At 27.3% G+C, this 24,302-nt stretch overlaps 1 protein-coding gene across 2 annotated transcripts; it reads left to right on the top strand.

Annotated features, from left to right (window-relative positions):
- Positions 1-14,151: 14,151 nt before the first annotated feature.
- Positions 14,152-22,231, top strand: LOC111040979. Of its 2 annotated transcripts, XM_022325084.1 has the most exons (8): positions 14,152-14,357; positions 19,231-19,526; positions 19,599-19,718; positions 19,821-19,949; positions 21,066-21,149; positions 21,265-21,396; positions 21,486-21,607; positions 21,773-22,231. In XM_022325084.1, the coding sequence occupies exons 2-8, from the start codon at positions 19,239-19,241 to the stop codon at positions 21,897-21,899; spliced, it is 1,002 nt and encodes a 333-aa protein (XP_022180776.1). In that variant the 5' UTR covers positions 14,152-14,357; positions 19,231-19,238; the 3' UTR covers positions 21,900-22,231. The 2 variants fall into 2 exon arrangements, with proteins under 2 accessions (XP_022180776.1, XP_022180777.1); XM_022325085.1 differs by lacking the exon at positions 21,066-21,149.
- The last annotated feature ends 2,071 nt before the right edge of the window (positions 22,232-24,302 follow it).

Raw genomic sequence — 24,302 nt, 5'->3', positions numbered from 1 at the left:
ACGTTGGTTTGAAAAATGATCTCGTTCGAAAAAAGTTGTATCTATAGGTATTAACAGTTAAATAATCAATAGAATATGATATATTATATTATAATTAATAATTAAAACATAATACTGCATATTATTATATTTACATTGACATAATCGTATACATAGTTGCAGGTTCTGAGGTTCCTGTTGATGACATGGTAACTATACATATTTCATAATTGCTTTATTATAAAAATTACTTATAACCTATTTATACATATTATGTAGGCTGTGGGTAGTGTTTCAACTTTTAAAGACTGTGATTATTTTACGCATTTATAGACTGCAGTTATACCATGGTTGCTGTAACCTGTTTATGATAATTTGTAAAGTTCATACCTGTTATTTGATTTAAAAAAAAAAACGGTAAATCTGTGCACCTTAAAAAAAATGTGTACATACGTGCAGTGTTAAATCTACAGTACATAATAATAACGTATACCTACACGTAGATATAACGTTACACATATATTTATATGTTTACTTACTTCATGTACAAGACACAAAAGGTTTTAAGTTTATTTCATTAAAAAGCAAGTAAACTAGATTCCAAAAATACCTACGTCGTCATATATTTTTTATTAGAAACCACAATAGTATGTGATTTTTAGAGGTAGAACGTGAGACTTAAAATAATAACAATAATAAAAAACAAAATACATTAATAACCTAAAAACTATTAAAAATGACCTAAACATTTTGCGAAATTGTTAAAACCGCGGCGATGGTAATCGTCGATCTATTCGTCAATGTCAATATATTATCTTATTTATTGGTATTATACGATACAATGTGTAGATAAAAAATACAATAACCGTGTATAATTTATATAGGCGTGTAAGCGTCTGTAAAACTGTGACGTGTATACGACACTTATGGAACACTTGAGCGCAGTAAATTTAATCACAAAAAAAACCTTCCATACTTATATATTATAATAGTACAAATATTTATTATTTTTTAAAATATATCAATTTTTAAGAAAAATGACCTATAGAAAAAAAATTGCGTTAAAAAAACCAAAAAATGCATCATTTATTACTAAAAATGATAAGTACAATTTATATAATATTGTAGTGCACGAAAACTATTTTTAACAAATATAATATTGACCATCGTATAGGATTCATATATAAAGGGGGAAAATACAAATTTTGCCAACATCTCATCCAATTAGGATGTAAATAATGTTATTGTTATAATATTAATATATTATATAGCCCTGCAAAATGTACACTGTACACATATATATATATTCATATATATACCTACTATACTACCTAGGTATATAACTGATTACATTATTCCCGAATAAACCCAACGATTTTAAGACCTAATTAAACCTTAGTTGAGTTTGTAATTGGTTTAAACTTAATTTCCTCTAAGCGTATTATATTTTTTTCGAATAGTCATTGACATGTAATTTATTTTCTATTTCCAATAATAATGACCTAAAATATTTATAAATTAATTTTAATCGTAATAATACCGCGTACGACACAAGGAATAAAAAATAACTATTAAAATATATTTATCATTTTAGCTACATATACAGAGTGATCCAACAAGTATGCTAACTCCCCTTTTTTCTTTAATAATGAAGTTTTTCAAAATCTGATTTTTGGAATCTTTAAATATACTCATAACCTAACTATGTTTTCATATTCTTGAGATTTTTTGTACCACTTAAGGAGTGTCCTGTAGCGATACACTCTTTCGTTTTACAAATGGGAACCCCACTTTTTTACTGTAAATTATATAGCCCATAATTTTTTTGAGAATTTTGATGTATCGAAATCAAAATTCGAACTAGTGGTTTCCTAGTTATTGGACAATTTGTACTAAGGATAATAGTCCAAAATAGGGTTATGCTTATACAGTTTTACACGCGGAATAAGAAAAATAACTAAATTAAACCAGAAGGATTTTACTTGCTATATTTACCATTACCGAAGTGTTTGACTAAATAAATATAAAATTACGTCTTATTTTATGTTATTTGTATGGACTATATATAACAGCGTATACTGTATAAGCATATCCTTCTTCCCTATTATAAACTATATTATTCTTAGCACAAAATGTGTAATAACTAGAAAACTATACTTGTTCGAATTTTGATTTCAATACATCAAAATTCTCAAAAAAATTATCCACTAAATAATTTACAGTAAAAATGTGGGATTCCCATTTGAAAAAACAAAAGTGTGTATCACCACAGGACACTCCTTAAGTGGTACAAAAAAATCTCAAGAATATGAAAATATGGTCTTTGAGTATATTTAAAGAGTCCAAAAATCAGATTTTGAAAAACTTCATTATTAAAGAAAAAAAGGGGGGTGAGCATACTTGTTGGATAGCCCTGTATACTTGCATATGTATTTCGATAGTACTCAGCCTTAAGGAAACAAAAAACACGATGGGGTATTATCATGATTGATGTGTAATGTGTATGGAAAAATATTGTGAAAAACTTATTAATTGTGTAATTATTTTGCAGAAACAATAAAATAGAAAATATTTTTTTGAGTTATTTTGAATTTCGACGGACGAGATTCGAATTGCGAATATTCTTTATACCAACTAGGTCTAAAAACAATATGAATAGGTATATTAAAGTATTTTATTTATATCGTATGTTTAATCGAAAATATAGCCCAAAGGTCAAATAATTCTATACATTCATACTGAAAAATATTATTGCATGCGTGTTTTGGTTTTGTATTTGGTTATGTACTGATTTCATTTATTTTGAGACATTCTGAACTATTGCAATTCATATGACATTACATAGGTGAACATTGATGTATTCACATCAATACGCGATAAGACGTGTAAATGTGTAATACTAAAAATATAGGCATCACTACGTTTAATACTTAATAATATACCTATAAAATGTTAATGGATTTTCAAAATAAAAAAGACATTAACATCGCCGTTTTACATATACCTAGTATAGAATTGACAAAATTTAAATTTTGTAGATTATGTCGCACAATCCAAAACGAATATAAAATGTTAGGGAAAAAATATTCATCTCTTTAATAATATAGGTAGGTACCTACTTATACCTAATAATATGTAGGTGAATTTTAGAGGAACATAATATATAAAACCATTTGACACTAATTCAACTGCGTTCCTGCGGCGTATGTATACCACATCATAACATTATACGTATATGTAGGTATTACATATATGTATATAAAATAACGCACATAAATATGTGTGTGCGTGTGACGTGTGTGTATATAGTAAACGGCAGTGAAAATAGCTGGACTACGGCACGTTAATGTCGTCCGGGCGGCAGGATAAGTGTGTACAAAAACAAAATCACAACGGCGATTATACATAATAATATATATATATAATAATAAATACTATAATAATATTATACTTCTGGGTCATCACTTTAGGTTGCGAGGCGACACACACACACACACACACACGTTAATTATTATCGTACATACGATTACCGGTTGTGTTTGGGTGAGAGGAAGGAATGGAATGTGTGTTACAGGCGCTTGTTTGAAGACATACACACACAGGTGGGTCAGCTTCGTAACGGTAATACGGAATGATCGCATGCCACAACACCATCATATCTAGGTTGATATAGTATAATAATATATATAATACAAAAAAAAAAATAAAAAATATATAAATAAAAAAAAATCGTCTACTATAATATAAGAAGACGACATATAGGTATATAATGTAATAACCCCAGCCCGAACACGGAGGATTAAACGTCTATATTATTATTATGACGGTCATCGCACATTGAAAATTAAAATATTTGATAGTAGGCACTACGAGGGATATACATTATAATTATAGTCTGTAGATTAGATGTTTAAAAATTCTGTTTAGAAATGCCAATCGATTTATACGTATAATTTATATTTACGATGATTCGTCGTGGACTTACTAATTTACTATACGTATTTATTACGGATTATAAAGCACCGTGTAAAAAAAAGTAGATTGGTGGGTGAAATAATTGATTTTCCAAAATCAGAACCACCATTAGCCTAATTTTTTGTTTTTTTATAAGTCTTAAAACTACTCATTCTGTGGCTTAGAAACAATTATCAAATTGAAGCTATAGGAAAGCCGGTTGTCAGAAAAAAAAGCCAAGAAAAAAAGCCACGGAAAAAAATCCACGTAAAAAATAACATCATTTAATATTATTTTTATTAGAATTTATTATTTCCATTGTTACACTAATTACTAATAAAAATTTTAATATTGAAAAATAAGACATATGCTATCTCTGGAGATGGATATGTGAGACTGAAAGAAATTTATGAAACAATCTAACAAATATATAATCTATCTTTACCCAAAAACGGTTTTAAGGGAATTTCTTTCAGTAAATTTCCAACATGTCACAATTGGACAAAAATAAAATGATACTTTGTGGATAAACTACATATTATCTTGAAATTAATTGATTGATTTATGTCTTACACCTAGTCATTTTTAACGTATTTACTATGCACAGGGTGATTTTTTTTAAATGTAGGTACCTACATGCCGCACTGTGCAGTATGAACTATAATTAATTTTAAGGTATACTTTACCTCTATAAATCTTATTTTACATTTTTTTGATTATTATATACTTTGTACAGGGTGATTTTTTTCAAAAGTACATGTTTCAGTTTAAGTTATATTATTATATAGTATAAAATTTGTATTTAATTATTTTCCCACCAGAAAAGTAGAAGTTAAAAATATTAAATAAGTAAATTTATTAAATTTATAATAAAAATAAAAAAATACACATTGTAAAATCAATATATTCATTACTAGGGCAGAGGACTTGTAGCTCTAAAAAAACACTAAATATGCAAGCATATAGAAATGAATAGAATGTTAGATAATTCAAAATATAATTAACAACACTTAATATAGGTAACTAAATTTTTAAATAAATAAATTGGCTTTTTTTCCGTGGCTTTTTTTTTCTACATTCAGGATACCCATCGTAAAATAATAATAATATTAAGTACGCCTAGATACATAAGAGTTAAAGGCAAAATTGTGCTATAATTTGTTTGGAAAAAAAAAACAATGTGACCATTGAACCATTCTGTGATTGTAATTCATGAAATAATATTATTGGGTTATTTTTGTAACCCAGATATGCGATAACATTTACAATTGAGTATATGACAATGCTACCTGTCAACCTACAACTACAGAATAGATTAAATTGTATTTAAAGGTTTTTTTATTTTAAATCTATCCTGTGCTACAGCTGTAGAAGAAACGTGAAATAAATGACTAAATGCATTCATTTTATCTTATAAATCTAACTTTGACCCATCCCCGTATTGCAATACATATTTTATACTCTAGGTGTAAGATACCTACAATTTTACAAGGTCTATGAGTTATGACACTATTGTGTTTTGGAACTTTTGGATTCAAATATTTCGCAAAGAAAATTATTTACTCGTAACTTTCAAATAAAACTAATATATAACTATACCTATGTCCTATACAGAGTGTCGTGAAAACTTAAATGGTAGGTACAAAATATGAATGGTCTAACTAAGACCGAAATTATTATTATTTAATGGATGAAAATGGTTTCATAACTTTGTGGTCTCGCAGTACCGAACGTCAAGACAGATTGCTAGTCTTCAATTTGCAAATTAACTTCTATAAAACATACCTATAAAATATAATTTTAAGTTAAACATTCGTCAATCATTTAATCAGACTGGGTGGGATAATTATAATAACGTGTGAGTCACACTCCATCTGGAATATGAAAGCATATAACATATTATACTAAACGCGTATAATGTATATCTCTGTGCTTATACATTGTGTGGATTGACAATTGGAATTTCACATATAGGTACAAATTGATTGTACATCCTGACCTGGAATTTCTTGTTTTCGAAAGTATTACGTCTTCAGAAAATGTTGTAGTTATAATGTTATATTACATCTATATTAATTTTGGTTTTAACAATTTCGTAATAATGTATGAATCAGTAATCACACTTTGTTTCACCTATGGCGACTGAGTGCTAATAAAACGGATAACGTTAAAAGTTAAAGCCATTAGAACAATATAATTACATTATGTTCTTACAAGTTTATATCATAAGGTAAACACAAAAGTTAATGATCAAAATAATTATCCCTTTTAATTTATGTATAATATATAAGTATATACCTAACCTATTAGATAATTTTTTTTACGATTTTTCAGTTTTTATTTTTATAAATTCAATTTTTACCTTTTTAATATGTAGAATGGGTGCACAATGCACATGGATAATTACGACGTAAGAAAGCTAAACTCGCGTACGGGTTTGTACAGGTTTCCCACATAGGTATTTCTGATTTGTCATAAAAAAATAAAAATAAAAAAAAGTTAACCATTCATTATTATTATTATTATCCATCTATACCGGTCTATACTGAAGAAAGTCATTATGATCGCTTTCCCTCGTTCCACGAAACAAAATATATAGTATGCACCAGCCTAGGAATCGGCCATCGGATAATACAAAATTCTTCATCTTCATAAGAAAATTATGAATTATTTGTATTAATGATAGTAATTAATACAGTTTGAGTATTGATATAGTAGAAGTAACTGCAATATACTTACAAAATTTCGATTTCAGATAACAGGTCTAGTACTTAATATTTCTAAATAAAATATCTAACGTAGGAGGTACCTACTATAAGTTGTAACTATATGAAATAATATTATGTAATACGTATCTATAAACACATTTTAATGTATTGTGATTAAGCTAAAAATTTAGAACAATAATACAATATACCTATATAAGTTATAACTATTATTGTGTATGTATGTACTCAATAATTGTATGAAATAGAAGTAGAAACGTATGTGTAGATCTTTCATGAAACTTAATTTCCTATTATTAAATTGGATTGAATTGAAAATTCATAGTAAGAATTAAGAAATAAGTAAAACTAGGTTTTTTCATTTTAGGGTGTGCAGTAGCCAATAGTTTATAATTCTTTGTTTGCACTAGTCCATCACATATTCACACACTTATTATAAGTACACAAATTTAAACTTAAATCAAATAAAATTACAAATCAAAAAACAATGTCATAATTTAAATAGTTATATTAGTAACAGTGCGTGATAAGGCATACCTAATTACTCCATTCTGAATTTCTGAATCATCTTAAAAATGATACAAAAATCGCTTTCGAATTATTTAATGAATCATCCATGGTTCCACATAAGACATAACAGTTCCGTCTCCATAAAACCCACACAAAATAACGATTTATGTATTTGTTAGCTATCATACGAATAACATCCGCTCTTGTGTCTTTTACAAATGCAGATTTGTGCAAACGTTTATGATTCATGACTGTATAATACTACATAATAACCTGTTGGTTTGTTGTCTATTACACAATATATATTTACTAAGCACGGGCACCCCCATTTTTTCCTTTAATAATAAATTCATTCAAATTTTGGTTTTTGATTTTTTTTTATTTTTTCAAAAACCATATTTTTAAATCCTTGAATTTTTTTGTACTACCTAAGAAGTGTCCTGTAGTGATACGAACTTCTGTTTCTCAAATGAGAAGGGCTCTTTTACTGTAAATTAATTAGTGGATAATTTTTTTGAAAATTTTGATAAACCGCATTCAAAATTCGAATAAGTAATTTCTTAGTTATTAAAATGTTTGTATGAAGGATAATAGCCCTTAAACTGGTTTTACGTTATAAAATTGAAGTAAATTGTATATAGCATTTATTATAATTGGGCCATTTTTACAAATTATTAACATCGATACATTAATATTAAGAACTTCAATTTTCAAATCAGCATTGCCCTCATATCTTATAAACTCATTAGTCATTATTATGGACCCAAAGTTAAATAACTCAAAAACTACTAGTACGAATTTTGATTTTGATACGTCAAAAATGTCAGAAAAATTATATACTGTATAATTTATAGTTAAATAGGGGTGTTACCATTTGAAAAACAGAAATTTGTAACGATTGCTGTATCTCCACAGGACGCTCCTTATTCCTTAAGTAGTACAACAAATCTCAAGAATTTGAAATTATGGCCTTAAAGTATACTTAAAAATTAAAAAATCAGATTTTGAATAACTGCATTATCGAAGAAAAAAAGGGGCGAGCATGCTTGGTGAATCACCCTTTTCACCCTGTTAAAACGTTGACGTTTAAAAATAGTACATATGCAGGGTCGCGAGCATGCTACCATCATCCTCCCCTATATAAATTGCACTCAGTGGCGTGGACAGGAATTTTTATGGGTGGGATGAATATTATATTCATTATTTCCAAGATAAATCACGGGATAACGCCCCCGCATTACTATTAATATTATATACATATATATATTTTTTTACAAGAAATATACAATCTATACAATTAAGCACTATAAGTATATGTGAGAAGGGAATAACAAAAACATTATGAAGTTACTTGAATAAGGAGCTACCCAGTAGTAGCACTTATAGCAACTTAGCTTCGAAGTTGCATTATTATAAGATTAAGTTAAATGATCTCTATGCCATTTTATTTTAAGTCTAGAACGTGGATTTGAGGATTTCTAGTAAGTGACGGGATATGTAAGCCTTTATATATTATATAATATTATATATTAAAATAAATGTCATGGTAGGATTCCCCCCCCCCCCCCCTCCCACCGCAAATACGACTTTATGACTGTATATTATACACTTATATATAGACAGTGTCTAAAGGTTACATATATTATGTATAACACGAATTATTCGATAACAATATTGAAACATTTCGTAAAATTGACAATTTAGCTCATTCCTCATATTCTTCAACTTTTGACAGTCAAAACGAAACACAATTTTTAATGTCACAATGTTCATATTGTTAAGTAGATGTACTTATTTACAGAGTGATGTACAGAGTTTATTTTTTGACAAACTTTGGTTTCTTTATTTGATATTTTTAAATTATTTAAATGTTCAACGGTTATGACTTATGGGTACAGCGGACTAGCTGTTTCGCTAAAATAATTACTCTGTTCAAATGTCATTACAGACTTAAATGTAGTTATTTATTTTGGTTTTACAGGTTACTTTGAAGTCTTACACTAAATTATTCAAATCGTCCGGAAAGTAGGTAATTAATGTAGACGATTAAGTGAATAGTTTATTTAAATGTGCCATTTTTAATTCATTTAATATTCATTTAAAACTCAAAACTATCCAAATTGGGTCCACACAACTACGGTTCCTAACATTTGACTCGCTCTGTTCACCTCGGCTCAGTTTATGGTGATGATAATTCGGACCCGGATGTTATTTATTATTTATGATTTGAATGTTCAAAACAAATTTTGTGAGTTATACTCTACTTACTCAAAATGTTTGACTCAATTCGCAATTTACTATAACCTTGTAGACCAGGGGTCGGGAACCCCAGGAGCCGCATGCGGCTCTTTGGAAAATTCCCACTAATATTAAGTAGAAACGTTGTTTTGTGTGTTATTAATTATTATATTTAGTTAAATAATATTATATTTGTATAAACAATAATAATAATTAATTAATGAAATAAAGTTTTTCTATATTTTCTAAATTTAAGACGTATCATTATGTTTTTAATGCCTACCAATTTTTCAATAAAATAATAATACTATCTTTATTCTAATATTCTATAATATATTGTATATACTAACAGTTACAACTAAAAAAAAGGTTATTCAAACCTGTGCGGCTCCCTGGACATCATGGTCTTGTAATTTTTCGAAAAAAGAGCTCTTTCTTAAGTAAAAGTTCCTGACCCCTGTTATAGATGAACACTAGTTTTAATGAAATATTATACCTCCTATATTACCTACGCATACTATGTGCACATAACACCTATTTATAGTTTATATATATTATATTATATGTACGATAGTTATTTATCCGTTATCGTCAATCGATATATTCTTTAAAATGACGGAAATTTCACACGAAAACGGGACATAATAAATCGTCTGAAGATTATACTATTATATTTTTTATAGGTACTTCTTATTACTACGCATTTGGTATAATGGTTCTCTTTCAAGACTTGTGAAATTGGTGTTCCTGTCTCGTCTGTACCGTAACGCTATGGTGTTTAATACGGCTAATACAATTATATTTCGTGTTAATTATATCGTACGTATAAAGAAAAAAACAATATTTTTACGTGCGAAGTTAATTTTAAAATTATCTTACAAAATATGATCTCTCCATATATTATATAAATTGGATAGTCTGAAATTATACATTTTTACTTACCCAAAATTTATAATTCTATTTAATTTTTAGAAAACGCGTTTTAAGTTTATGTCGTTATCATTGTTTAAACGAAATAGTGTTGATTGCATAACTTGATTGGAACATTTAAATGATTTCAATAATTATGTCAGCATACAATGCAATTTATGTTTACTATTATGAAACATATATAGTACCTACCCATATGTTACGCTTTTACTAACAGTCATTGTTCAGTCAAATATTTTTTAATAATTTACAGAAAAAAGAGAAACTATTATAATTTATGTTTATACATACATAACACTAAAGTCTTACATACTTTAGTCGTGTTTGGGATCATGAGGAAGTTGACAGGAAAAAGATCTTATGTGTTTGATGCTTGTTCGTTCTTCAAGTACGCTAATTTTCCACCGATCGACTTTCGGTGACCGTGCATGTTTCATCATATGTAGTACATCCTGCTGTATAGGTACCTAAATAGTAACGAAACAAAAACAATTGTATGAATATCTAATAGCTATTATGCAAATGTTATATAATATGACTGTACAAATAGTTATTATGATTTCACGAAATTATTATTATTTTATTTTTAAAACGATCCAATTTACAGCCTGCTGGTATATATTATAATAGGTATGCCAAAGTCTTGTAAAAATTCCTTTAAGCAATTTCGAGTACATATATACGGGTACTTATTTTGAAAAGCATTTAAAATACGTATTTGAATATTCAACAAAAATTTGAGTACAAATAAAAATACTTGAAAACATTATTCATGTATAGTCACTGTGTTAAATAATACTTTCAAATTTTTACAAAATATTTTTTCTACTTTATAAATCAACTGAACCGATTTTTATCGAATATTAATTTGATAAAGCATACATTTGTATACCTCATCATTTGGTGGAATTTTAAAACTCTCGACTGTTTTTTCTGTCGGAGTATTTGATTTTCAGCCGAGTATATAATTCACAGTAAAAAAATATATTATTACATAAAATAAATATATATTCTCAATTGTATTTTTATTTTACGTGATCAAAATGTATACAAACATTTATAAAAACTTAAAAGAATTATTAAATAGTATTTGATTTTAAACACAGACATTTCGAGAAAGTATTCAAAATACGTATTCATAGTTAAAAAGTATTCTGCAAGTACTTAGCAACATTGGACTGCTATGTACTACGATCACTGTATCTAGTATTAACTAATATATAAATATAACGCACGTGTGCCTAGCTGTGGATTGTTTAAATATAATACAGTAATAATTTGTTATTAATTGCATGTTGTTATCATTTAAAATAGTACATACGTATACGTATCACACACCTATTCATACCAATATGGTCAATGTTCAATAATCCATTGCCCAACTCAGTCTACCTATAAATGCTTTTTGAATTCATAAATTTTTTATATTACTATACATACACTAGTTTTGACTTAAAACAAAATAAGTTTAGGTGGTCATGTAGACAGTCAGGCAGATTTCTACTACAGAGTGTCTTCATGTGGTTTTCAATAATGATTCAGATTTAGGGTACTTATTTTATTTTATTCGTGATGATCTCATCTTGCAATTTGTTCACTTTCAAATCTGTTTTTAATTTACAATTATTTATTCAGTTCATCGTACCTGTTGTTGTTGTTTACCGAGTTTTGCTGCATACTGCATTGTAACGCTTTTAATTGTTACATTAAATAAGCGTGTTATATGCTATAGCCAGATTTAGATGAATATTAAAATGCTTAATGCATAAAAAAATATCACGTCCTCAATACTATTCCAGTTATTTTTCTGTATTACAGAAATAAAATTTAAAACATAACTTAACCAATATTAGTTACGGTATATTCCACGACCACAACTGTACCTGTATATATAATGACTTGATTCATAAAAAATAATATGTAGGTAAAAAATATTAGTACCTCGTACTCACCTAATACCTATACATTTTATAAACGTTATTCAGCTGCTGCAGTAAAATTACCAAGACTACATGATCTGTAACAATTTTTGTGAAAAATATTGCTTTAATAATTATAAAAATGAAAACAATTATATAGTTAATAAAAAAAAACTGTGACTATATATGTAGAGTTTAGTATATACAGTTTTTATTTATATGTTTATGAATGAAAAAAAATTATTTTTATAAATGTAGACTTCAATTTACTAGGTTATTAAATTATTTCATTTGTGTATACTAGATAACTGTTTTAGGCATATTTATATATATAATTGTAAACTGTGTTATACATGTTTATTTATTTGTTATAAAATACTTATTCTTTATTCGTTTTATGAATTGTATAAATTGTATAAATATATACATAGTGTGATTCACCAAACACTCTTGCGCTCCTATTTTTTATAATAAATCCTTTAATAATAAATTTATTCAAATTCTGATTTTTGGAATTTTTATATATACTCAACTTTTATATTTTAAAATCCTTGAATATTTTTATAAGTACTATTCAAGGGTTTTTCGTGTTGATACAATTTATATTTCTCAAGTATGATCCCACTCCCCTCCCACCGTATCACTTTAAATTATTTAGTGGATCATTTTTTTTTTATGTTCATGGTACCTATAATTCAAATGTTTAAAGTAATATTATTAAGTTAAGTATATCTCACAATGTTTACAAAATAATTGCAATTTACCTATGTCATGTAGTGTATACTTTTCGAAAAAACAAATTTACTAAAAATACTACTTTATTTAAAAAGTAAGCATTTTATTTACAAGGCACTCTGAAAGGTAATATATGTATATACATATAACTATGGGGGTTGGTTAAAAAATCGACCTCAAATAAAATTTAAGTATTTCAAACCATCACAGTCCATCCTTTGTCTCAATGATTCAACCCTTCACAATGATCATTCCAATAAATTATTAGAGGATGTAACTATAGGTACCTACACTTTTTTACAAACGTTTTTACTATGGACTAGAAACTGCTGGAATCCACTCACTAATGTTGTAGCTAACTATATAGTTATAATTAAGTTTACGTTTACCCTTTCATTATACCTGAAAATCCTCACCACGGAATTAAATGAAAGTGATGATCTTTTGATTTAATTTTCTCTAACCTTTTGATTCCAAGCTAAGTATAATTAGATAATGGGTGATTATTCGCGCGTATTCGTGTACTTCCCTCCATGTTTATCGCCCTATTATTATACATAGGTACCTAATGTACTTATTATGAATAATTCTGCGTAAATCTGTATAGATCGTGCTCATATAATAATACATTCTTAATAAAATGAAAAAAATATGTGCAAATATATAAGTTGTACTGCAGAAGGGGTTACATAAACGAGAACAATAAAAATTATAATTTTACCAATCATAAAAACTTTTATTATAAAACATGAATAATATAATGCTCAAATATTCGTAGGATTAAATCTATATAACATATAATATGTTATGTAGGTACATATGCGTATATGATATATGTAGGACGTAGGTATATATATATATATATATGTATATAATATTATGTATATAAATTATAAAGTACCTACATGTAATTGTATAAATATTGTTGCATGTGATTATTTGTACATAATAAATAAAATCGTATTTATTCATGTCTTAATCTTTGTTACGGAAGAAATTGTTTAAAAATAAAATTAATGATGTCCATCGTTACTATACGTTTGTATACGAATAAATAATGGTGGTGGTGGAGGTGGTGGTCGTGAAATGTGGGTCACCCGCGGAGGCCGGAACAAGTTCAAGGAGGGATTGCCGGAATGAGAACCGGTTGCACTCTATAGTCTGTACAGGGGCCATTTACCTTCCGTCAGTCGCATCGCAGTAACCGTCCGAGAAAAAGAAGTTCCAATATTGCTGAATTTATACATTTGTTTAAAATCACATTAATATATTTCAACTTTAAAAATTACTGAATAGTTATATATTAGTATAGAAACATTGTCTTTGACAACAGAAAGAAGAATTTATTTTGGAGACTTAAACGCAGGTAAGAACAATAATAATAATAATATTTAAATGCATGAAATTTAATATAGTTTTATTTTATTTTACTACTGGAGACAACCATCGTTCATTTTGTTTCGAATTACAATTTTAAAATACTCAATACATATTTCTAATACTTTGACTTATAAAGGATGTTTATAAATTTAACGTTGTATGACATAGATACTATATATATTGCTTTATGGTACCTATTGAGTATATATTATATTTATCTATTTATATATTAATAATATTCCAGTTTTATGTCCAAAAATGTGTGACTACATTTAGCTTACTAATAAAGTAATACACCATAATATGATAGTGTGTAGGTATTTATTGTACTTCGTTATTATAAGTTGGAACACTTTACGTTGTTACTTATACTTTATAAATTTAATATTTGTATATTATAGTTTTATAAGAAACTTTTTGTATCAACGATCTGTTCATACTTAAAATAAACTGTGTACAAAATTCGTTTTAAATCTGCTTGTTTTCGTTTTTATATTAATATATTTTTCATATTATAGTAATAGTAAAATCTGTGTGTTCTCAATGTCCGTATCTTCGTCGTTATAGCACGACAATAATTTAAAATAACTGTATTTTAATTATTTGGATATATCTAACAATTTACTACCTACTATATATATATTAAGCGATCAGTCGGCTGGTCAGCGTATCCGTTTAGTCCAGTGCTACGGTCTATTAAGTAATTAAATAATAATAAAATGGTGCAATTATAATTTAAGTATATATAGTAGGTACCTATATAATATGCATAACGTCTGAAAAGTGTAGTCGATTATTATAATACTTATGTTATTGTTTCACCTCATATAAAATGTTGTATTTTACATTTTGACGTGTATACTGTATAATATACTATAATATATGATTCACGCGACGCCGTGTACATCGGTCTATGCGATGAGGTCGACGAGATGATTTCACCGAACTTTCTCCCAACAACTATGTGTCATAGGCATAAATATCGGTTCCAATTACAAAGTGAAATTTGTACAAAGAAATCATCTATCGACAAAGTCGCCATCATGACTAATACCAGACGTTATGCGCGGGCATAAAAACGTAGCTTTGAATAAAATATGTTAACTTTAGTATATTATATGTATTATAATATATGTCAAATGCGATGATAATAGATGTATACATTGTATACAGTACGAAATAGTTTCTATTGTATATAGGTTGTACAATATTCAATAATAAGATTATCGTCTTAAGTATATAACATATAGATATATTGTGTACATTCGAAAGATATTATTACTTGTAAATATAATATTATACATAATACATATATTACATCGAAATTATTAATTATGGGTTATGGGAAAATCGTACCTAGGTACCAAAATCTAGGTCAACGGAATATAATATATATATATTAGTGTATTATTACGAGGAAGTAAAAACAATGACGGGACAGTCTTTAAATAAGAAAAAGTATGGTAGGTATTTACTATTTAAATGAAAGTAACTGACCGGACTATGTGGGTTACTTGGTTATTGTTGCGTGTGCGTGACACAGGCGCGATGGTGGTCAAGGTTAAGCGTGGGCCACTTTTGGTCGGCAGTTGCATTCCAAAGATCTCCGACTGAACGCTGTTTTAATAACATCCATTTTTATCGTTTTGTAGGTTAGTACCTATAATGTTCAGAATTAATGTTATGCATACATATAAATATTGAAGTGCACATTCTGTTAAAAATATATTTTTTTTAAATCTCGGCCGTCATACTTTCATTGTTCATAAATCCCCCAGTAGATACACGAATTCACGGTTTAAAAGTTGGAATAAAAATGGTTTGAGAGGTGTTAATGTAAAGTGTTTATGATTAATAGATTAAAATTATTTTACAACTAATTAATAACTTCCTGTATAGTTGAAAAAACTAATACATTTATATGTTTGTATAACTACCTAAAAGCTAAACTACAACAATTACAGATATTATAATGTGTACACAACTAACACATCCAATTCTAAAAATATGAGTTTTTCAATTTATTGTTCGTTTTTAATAATTATCAAAATGTAATCCGTTGAATTAGGTTAATTAAAAGAGGTAAATATAATAGTTATAAGCATAGGTACAATGAAAAAAAACTGTGTTAATTAGAATTATGTTTGTTTACACTACGTGAACGGTGTAAACATCTAATCCATTGTCTTTGTAATTGTATGCCGACATTGATATACATCTCATAAATTATAATAGCTAGTGATTTCGTTCCATTACCATAAAAATTAACTCATAGAAATCAAAATGTATTTATAATCCACATCTGCATGGCATACATTTTACATTATATTATTATTATTTCGCTACTATATAAGCTCATCCAATGCAGTGCGTGTGAACATAAAAAAAGTAGATAGATACATTTATTTTTCCTTTTAAAACAATTGATTTGACACGTTTTTACTTTTTAGATAGGATCACCTACATATCATGTTTACTTTCTAAGCGTCTAGACAGAACAAGACAATACAATTAAATATATACCTACTCTAAAATATTATCCGATAAAAAAATGATATATACCTACATCGATACCTATGTTTCACGGTCTAATGCTAAAACCGCGACGAAAGTATTTCTTTCTCTTATCGAAGATCGGGACATAACCACGTAAACATAATTTTGATAGGTAATAATATGTATACACCAAAATATAACCGTCGTCCGTCAAGTAGGTAGAAATTGGCCAAACGAAATTCCTGAGTCCTGGCCAACACACCCATTAACCCTAAGTGGTTGCGAGTGGTATTTATCGTTTGAAATAGCATCCAAATATATTATGGCAATTGGTGGATCGTTATCGTGACTATGTACCCGCTGCAGTGCCATACCCATTATGTAAAATATAGTTCGTAATATTCATTAGTAATTCGTGCAAAATGTGCTTATTGTATCGTCCAATTTCATAATATTCATAACTGTTTGGTATTTTTTTTATGGGTTAGTTAAGAACTATCTGTCTTACGCCATTATTGATTAAACGCGTTGTAACCTAAATAAATACTAGGTATAACTTTACTGACTCATTAATTAATGAAATATTTTAATCTACAACTAAATACGCATGAAATGTAATTTAGGAGGTACTTACCAGTTAACTGCAATCATAATATTTCTTTGTAAAAATTAATATTTAACTACATCTAAACTAATTTAAATGCTATAAATAATAATAACAATAAAATTTCAAATTAATGATTGTTATATTATGTTCAAATTAATATTTATAATTTATATTACACAAAATTACTTAGACACATATTCAGTTTACAGTAAGTAATATTATTATTTACTACATTGGTATCAATTGATGGTTTTTATTAATGATAATAATTAATACTTTATAATTAAGTTCTTTAATATTATCTATGATACTAAATTAATATTAAGACTACATTTTTTTTAATCCATCAGCCACTAGTTATAATGCAAAATTCATTACTCTTCTTTTAACAACTCTTGTTTTAATTTAACCATATAATTAAGTATAGCGTTTTTTGATATCTGAAAATTTGAAACAATTTATTATTATATAATGTATAACCTAACCTTAAAAAAAATAACAATTATTGTTTTAAACCATCAAAATTAATAGTAACGGTTTTATAAATTATGGCTGATGAAATAAATAAATTTTATACTCGTTGTGTATTTGTCTTATAAGAACCACATACAAAATTATTTTAGGAGAAACTATAATTTGTTGGCAAAGCATAGGTCCCCACTAGGTAAAAAGTCATATAGGTTACATTATTATTTATTGTTGTATCAATTCGATATTTATTACGAAGATACGTTAAATAAAAATACATTTCAACGATCAGGGTCATTGACGTTGACGTGTAAAATGCAAGGTTTTTGAACTCTGAAATAACTAATAAGACAAGACATATCACTATAGATACTAGAAGAAAGTTGCACAAATAATATAATAATATAATAACGTTGGATAATATTGTAAAACCGGTTTGCAAATATCGTTTTAGTGTTGTTACTTTATTATTATATTATTATGATATAAAAAATATATAACAAGATGAAAATAGGGATAACGGTTCTATTATTGTAATTTGGAATGATAAACATGTATGAATAAATATTAAAAAACAAAATAATATACAACATAATTAAAACAACATTTAAATAGATAAAATTCTTACTGAATTCTTACTGAATATGGAAAAAAAATTTTAATTTGGCATTTATAAGTTATAATTTATGTAGTTAAAATATAAATGTGTATAATATGGCTTATAAGTTATAAGTCATAACTAAAGGCCGGTTCCCGTGCTTTTCCATCTTTTTATGGCGTATTCTAAATTCTATAGAAACAAGCTACAAATCCAAATCAAGAGATGTAGATTAATTTAAAGAAAATTGTTTGTCGCCAAAAATTGCACGTTTCGGATTTTTATTGTAAAAATGTACTATTGTACAAATATTTTTGTATTTTTGTATTATTTTTGCTATATTTCGTTGTTTTATAAAGTATTGGACTTTTGTATCTAATTATATAATTATTTATACATCGTTATAATTAAGATAATGACTACTACGAACACGAGAGCTAAACGAGCTAGCACGTCTACTCATAACAAATATTATAACTTATACAGTTTAAACTTATTATATATTAATATTCAATACTTTGGTTCTCATTTTTGTTGCTTTTCGGGTTTTTTTTATTTATTCACAAGCCTATGCCCATTTAAAAATTAAATATGTATTGTACAATCTATATTACACTGAAATTAGTAATGTATGAACTAGTATTCCACCGTATTAAAAATTGTGTTCTAACAATGCAGTTATTTTCGCAGATCAAATTATGGCCAACAAACAGGCTATAGGATGGGCCTTCCTGTGCCTGATGGGAACCACATTGATGGCGCCTGCCGTATTAACCTACCCACAAGAACAGCGTTCTTATACTCAAACACCTAGTCAATATGAACCACAACGTCCCGTCTATCAAGGAAATTATCCCGTTTATCAACCCGAACAAGATGCAAGAAAATTCGTCGAAAAACCAAATGCTAGCAAAAAAGTAGTGTCGTCGACCGGAGTTGTAGAAGATCGCAATGACTTGGAAGACGTACAAACCAATTCAATTTCGGTTAGATGACAAAATATGATTGTGAAAGAAAAGAATATAAAATCATTAAAAAGTAAATATTTTACATTTTAGCAAGACGCGGCCGGTGGTTTTTCGTGGAGTAGTGTATTGGGAATGATTATGCAAATGCTGTTCAATCCAGCAAGTCAGGCGGCAGGACCAAGCAAATCTGATGTTTTGGACGGCGACCAGGTAAAAACTATAGATTGATATGATACCATATTGGACAGGATTTACAACACATTGGAATATAATTATTTTTAATGATTTTAAATTTATAATTATTGTTTATAGGCTATCGCTCCAACATCACCTTGGGCTAATTTGTTGTCTGTAGGTCTGAAAATTTTAACCGCATTTTTGGGTGGTGGCAATGTAGCGGGAGACGGAATTGACAAAGTGGATAACTCTTCACCAATGCAGGTAATTATATAACAATATTAAAAAAAAACACTGTGTATATATATATATTATATAAAACATATTATAATGGATTGTTCAATCTTTGAAAAAAAATATACTTCAATGCGTTTATTTAATAATCGCCTAATTAAAATATAAATAAATGTTATTAAAATATTATGTGAAATACGTCTTGTAGTTTAAAGTGTTGAACCATCCATTAAGCGCAAAAAATGTATAAATGAAATTTGGACCGGGGGTTATAGTATATGAGAATTTTACTTAAATACACCTTCTTTAATCTGTCACTTTATTAAATAATAATGTTATAATACTATTTTGTACAAATATTATAACTTATGAGCTTCTGAGCTTCTGAGTATAATGCATAAATAATTAAGTCATTAAATGTATATAGTTTTAAGTAAATGATTCAAAACAATATTCGGCTCCTTAAATGATCTGAACATTATATCAAATGTTATAATTTTCTATCTTAATTTTTTAGCACAATTAAACAATTATGCTTGGTAATTGTTGTTATGTTATCATTTGGTTATATTTTCAATATTAAAAACATTAAAATCAAATTCAAGTTATACCTACCTACCTAATAATATTGCATTTACTATTGCAGATGTGAATATATTTTTTGTAACAAACTTTTAGACCAACAGTAATGAATATTTACTTATTTAAACACATTATAATATAGTACATATTGACTTTTATTATTTTGGCTTATAGTGTAGAAAATCAATAAAATATACTTGTCGCTTATCTTTTCTATGTAGTTATTTTTAGATTACTTTTTCAAAATTTTACTGTTAATGTTTATTAGATATTACCTATATGTACATACCTGTACCACAAGACATATATATATATATATATATACTATTTAAGTATGTATGTATGTATGTATATATCATCATTGTATCAACATTATTTACAGTTTACACTTTAAATATATTCATCGATGTTTAAATTTGAAATGTATAATATTATGTGAACATTAAATTAATATACATAATAAAGTAATAATGAGCTTCAAGTCCCCGGTCCTTAGGATCAAAACATGCTTCTCTTCTTTTTATAAATATTTAATGAATTGGTATATGGTGGCACGGTACGTAGGGTGTATTGGCGGCGGTCTTATCTACAGTACTTGGCAGCAGGGATCCCGATCAAGTGGCCACCATGGCCAAACAAGCTGGAGAGGTAAGAAACCCACACACTGCTTTAGCTACCACCCGAACTAACATTGTATAGGAACTGTTTTTATAAGACTTAATATGTGATTGTAATATTTCAATTAAATTCGTGATGTTAACAGTTCATCAATATTGTTGTGAACCTTTTGGATGCTTTGAAGACATCATTTAGTCACAGATCTATGTCAGCTAGATCTTTGGGTAAAAAAGACACTATGTCTGACGCAGCTGTAGCCAGCTTATCCATGTTCAAAGTAAGATATTAGACGTTTGATACCTACATAATATACCTGTATAATAAATATTTTATTTTGAAATAATAATAACCTTTTTTGTTACATAGGGATATATGAAAACCATGAATACGGCTAATGATGTTTGCGCTCAGAAGTTTGTATGCGAAGCTAACAAAGAATGTTCAGGCGAAACATCAAGTTCTAGTGCCATATATTGTCAGCTTGGAACGTAAGACAATAATATTTATTAATATCCTAATTTTTATTTTTATTGAAAATACGAATGTGCTTATATTAATGTATTTGATCTAATAATAATGGTTTCTCAGTTACGGGTTTAAAGGCTTGATCGTTTCCAAATAATAATTATATAATAAATCATTTACCATTTTAGATACGCAACAAGTTTCTTGCTGCAAAGGACTGGTAATGCTCCTTTCGAAGTATATTATGACGCCGGAAGACGTGGACGATCTGGAGATGACTGCCGTCAACTCTACTTGGCTTGTAACGAAGTTTAAATTTCTGTTTCCATCGATCATACAAATTAAGTAATAGTTTTTCCACTCAAAAATACCTTATCTTAACAGTTTCATATTCCAATATCTAAAGCAGCTCTCCTTTGACTTCAATCCGATTAAAAACAAAGATCTCGTCTCTTAAATTGACCATTTAAACGTACACAATACACATCCGCATTGGTTTCTTATAAGGATTATTAGGTTAATCTTTTATTACATATATATATTTTTTTTTTTACTGAGTATTATACTTTATATTTATTCCTATTGTTTGTATAACAATACACTTTGTACCATAGTAGTCTGACCTATTAATTATGTATATTTTTTTTAATTATTTATACTTTATTTATTTTAATTTATTGTTTTTAATAAATTATTATAGGGATTACTTTTAAATAGAATCTTTTGTGTAATTTTTTACTTCCTTATATAAAAGGAATCCTTATCAAACATATTCCTTATTGGTATTATGATCGAATACTTATATGCCTTAAAGATACTTGGATTTTATTAACCTGCAATTAGTAAATTGTAACGCATATATTTTAGTTGAAATTAATTTGATTGGCATCTGAGTGCATTAGACTGTTTATTATAGTAATAAATAGTATTATATACTATAAAGTATTAAAATACAATGTATAGATGATGTTTATATAAATATGTTAAAAGGGCGCCACACCCGCATGTGTTGTCTCCGTCTTACAAATGTACAACATAGCAAAAACTGTTTTACGCGGGACAACTTTTTTCGCACCATATTTGCTGTAGAATTACCAAATTTTCACAACACATAAAGAAGAACTTTATCTGTGCAACAGCGTGTTTTTTTTAATTACACTATTCAATCATTTTTTTAAAGCAAATGAATAAAACAAAAAAACAAAATATTTAGAAGCAAATATCTTTTATTGTATTTATGTTATCTAAAATATAGGCACACTGTTGATCACATGATTGACTGTCGGTCAAATTCAAAATATCTGATTAACACAGCACATACTATTTTTTAATTTTTACAAGTGATCAAGGGCGCCCATGAATACCAACTATTTAGTATTTTGTATTATTTAAATGCCGATAGTTTAGCTTTTTATGTTGCCTATCCTCTAGCCATGAAGGCGTATCTGGTTATTACTTATTATTATTAATAGTACTAAATGCGATGTTCATAAGTATTAACATTAATTATAAATAGTAGTTTCTTACTATAAATAATACTTTTTATAATCACTGGTAAAAGTATTATAACTGTAAATGTTGACTGTAAACTATAAATTGTTCTATGATGTTACTAGAGAATTAATTGTTTTATGTTGAATTGTTGAACCACTATAACACTATAATAGTCCCTGTTATTAGTTAAACTGGTAACACAGTATCAAAGTCCAAGGCGAATGTCCATCCTGTATGTAAGTATTTACTATTGTTATTCTTTTAATATCAAACCTGATCCAAATTTAAACTGCAAATAAATAAAAATAAAAATTGTGTTCATATATTTTTTAGATTTTTCGGTTTAGCTCTTCAATGCTTAGCTATCAAAGTTGAAAATTTTATACATTCTGAACTACAAAATAATTTAAAAATTTGACCTTAAATGCTTATAAAAAAATATCATGTCAATGTATTTTAAATTGCTAAAAGAACATCTTATCTGAGATTTTGTATTACATTTTCAAGCTTTTTGACCGGAGCCTATACATTTTTATCAACTCGTTGCAAATAAAAAAAACTAAATATTATTAATTAATTTAATAATAAGCTAGGCTAACACTCGATCATTTCAAATGGCTTGCTATTTAAATTACTTAAATGTACTTAAATGTACTTAAATGTACTTAAATGTACTTTAAAATGCTTTGAACATTCCTTTGAGTATAACAGAAAAGCTTAGAATCCATAAAAATAAGTTAACAAATAAATATAGCCATATAGGTATATTTGATTATTTGTACATTTATATTAATTAATTATTCATATATATGTAATATGTATATATACTAATATATACCTAAATAAAACGGTGGTACATATTATAATATCTTTAATTAACTATTTTAATTAATTGATTTATTTATTTATAAATTAAAAGTTATAAAATAATTTTTAGCAGGTTTTTGAAGTGTTGTATTTACAAAATTCAAGTTTCAAAGTTATAATTAAAACCATCTTTAGGCACTTTCGTTCTCTTTAAAAAGTAAATTTTATTTTTAATAGTTTATTCAGCACTTTCTAATTTGCTACATATTAAAATATTGTTGTAATTTAGTATCTAAAAATCTTAAGATTCTAGAGAGACAATATAACAGGTTTGATTTTTTTTAATCTGATTTGGAATTTATATTCATAAGATGTTTTATCAATGAAATCATTTCTGAATGTCTATATGTATTTGCT

The sequence above is a fragment of the Myzus persicae genome, unplaced genomic scaffold (genome assembly GCF_001856785.1).
Source record: "Myzus persicae strain clone G006 unplaced genomic scaffold, MPER_G0061.0, whole genome shotgun sequence".
Classification (NCBI taxonomy): domain Eukaryota; kingdom Metazoa; phylum Arthropoda; class Insecta; order Hemiptera; family Aphididae; genus Myzus; species Myzus persicae.
This window is presented reverse-complemented; position numbering and strand designations above follow the sequence as displayed.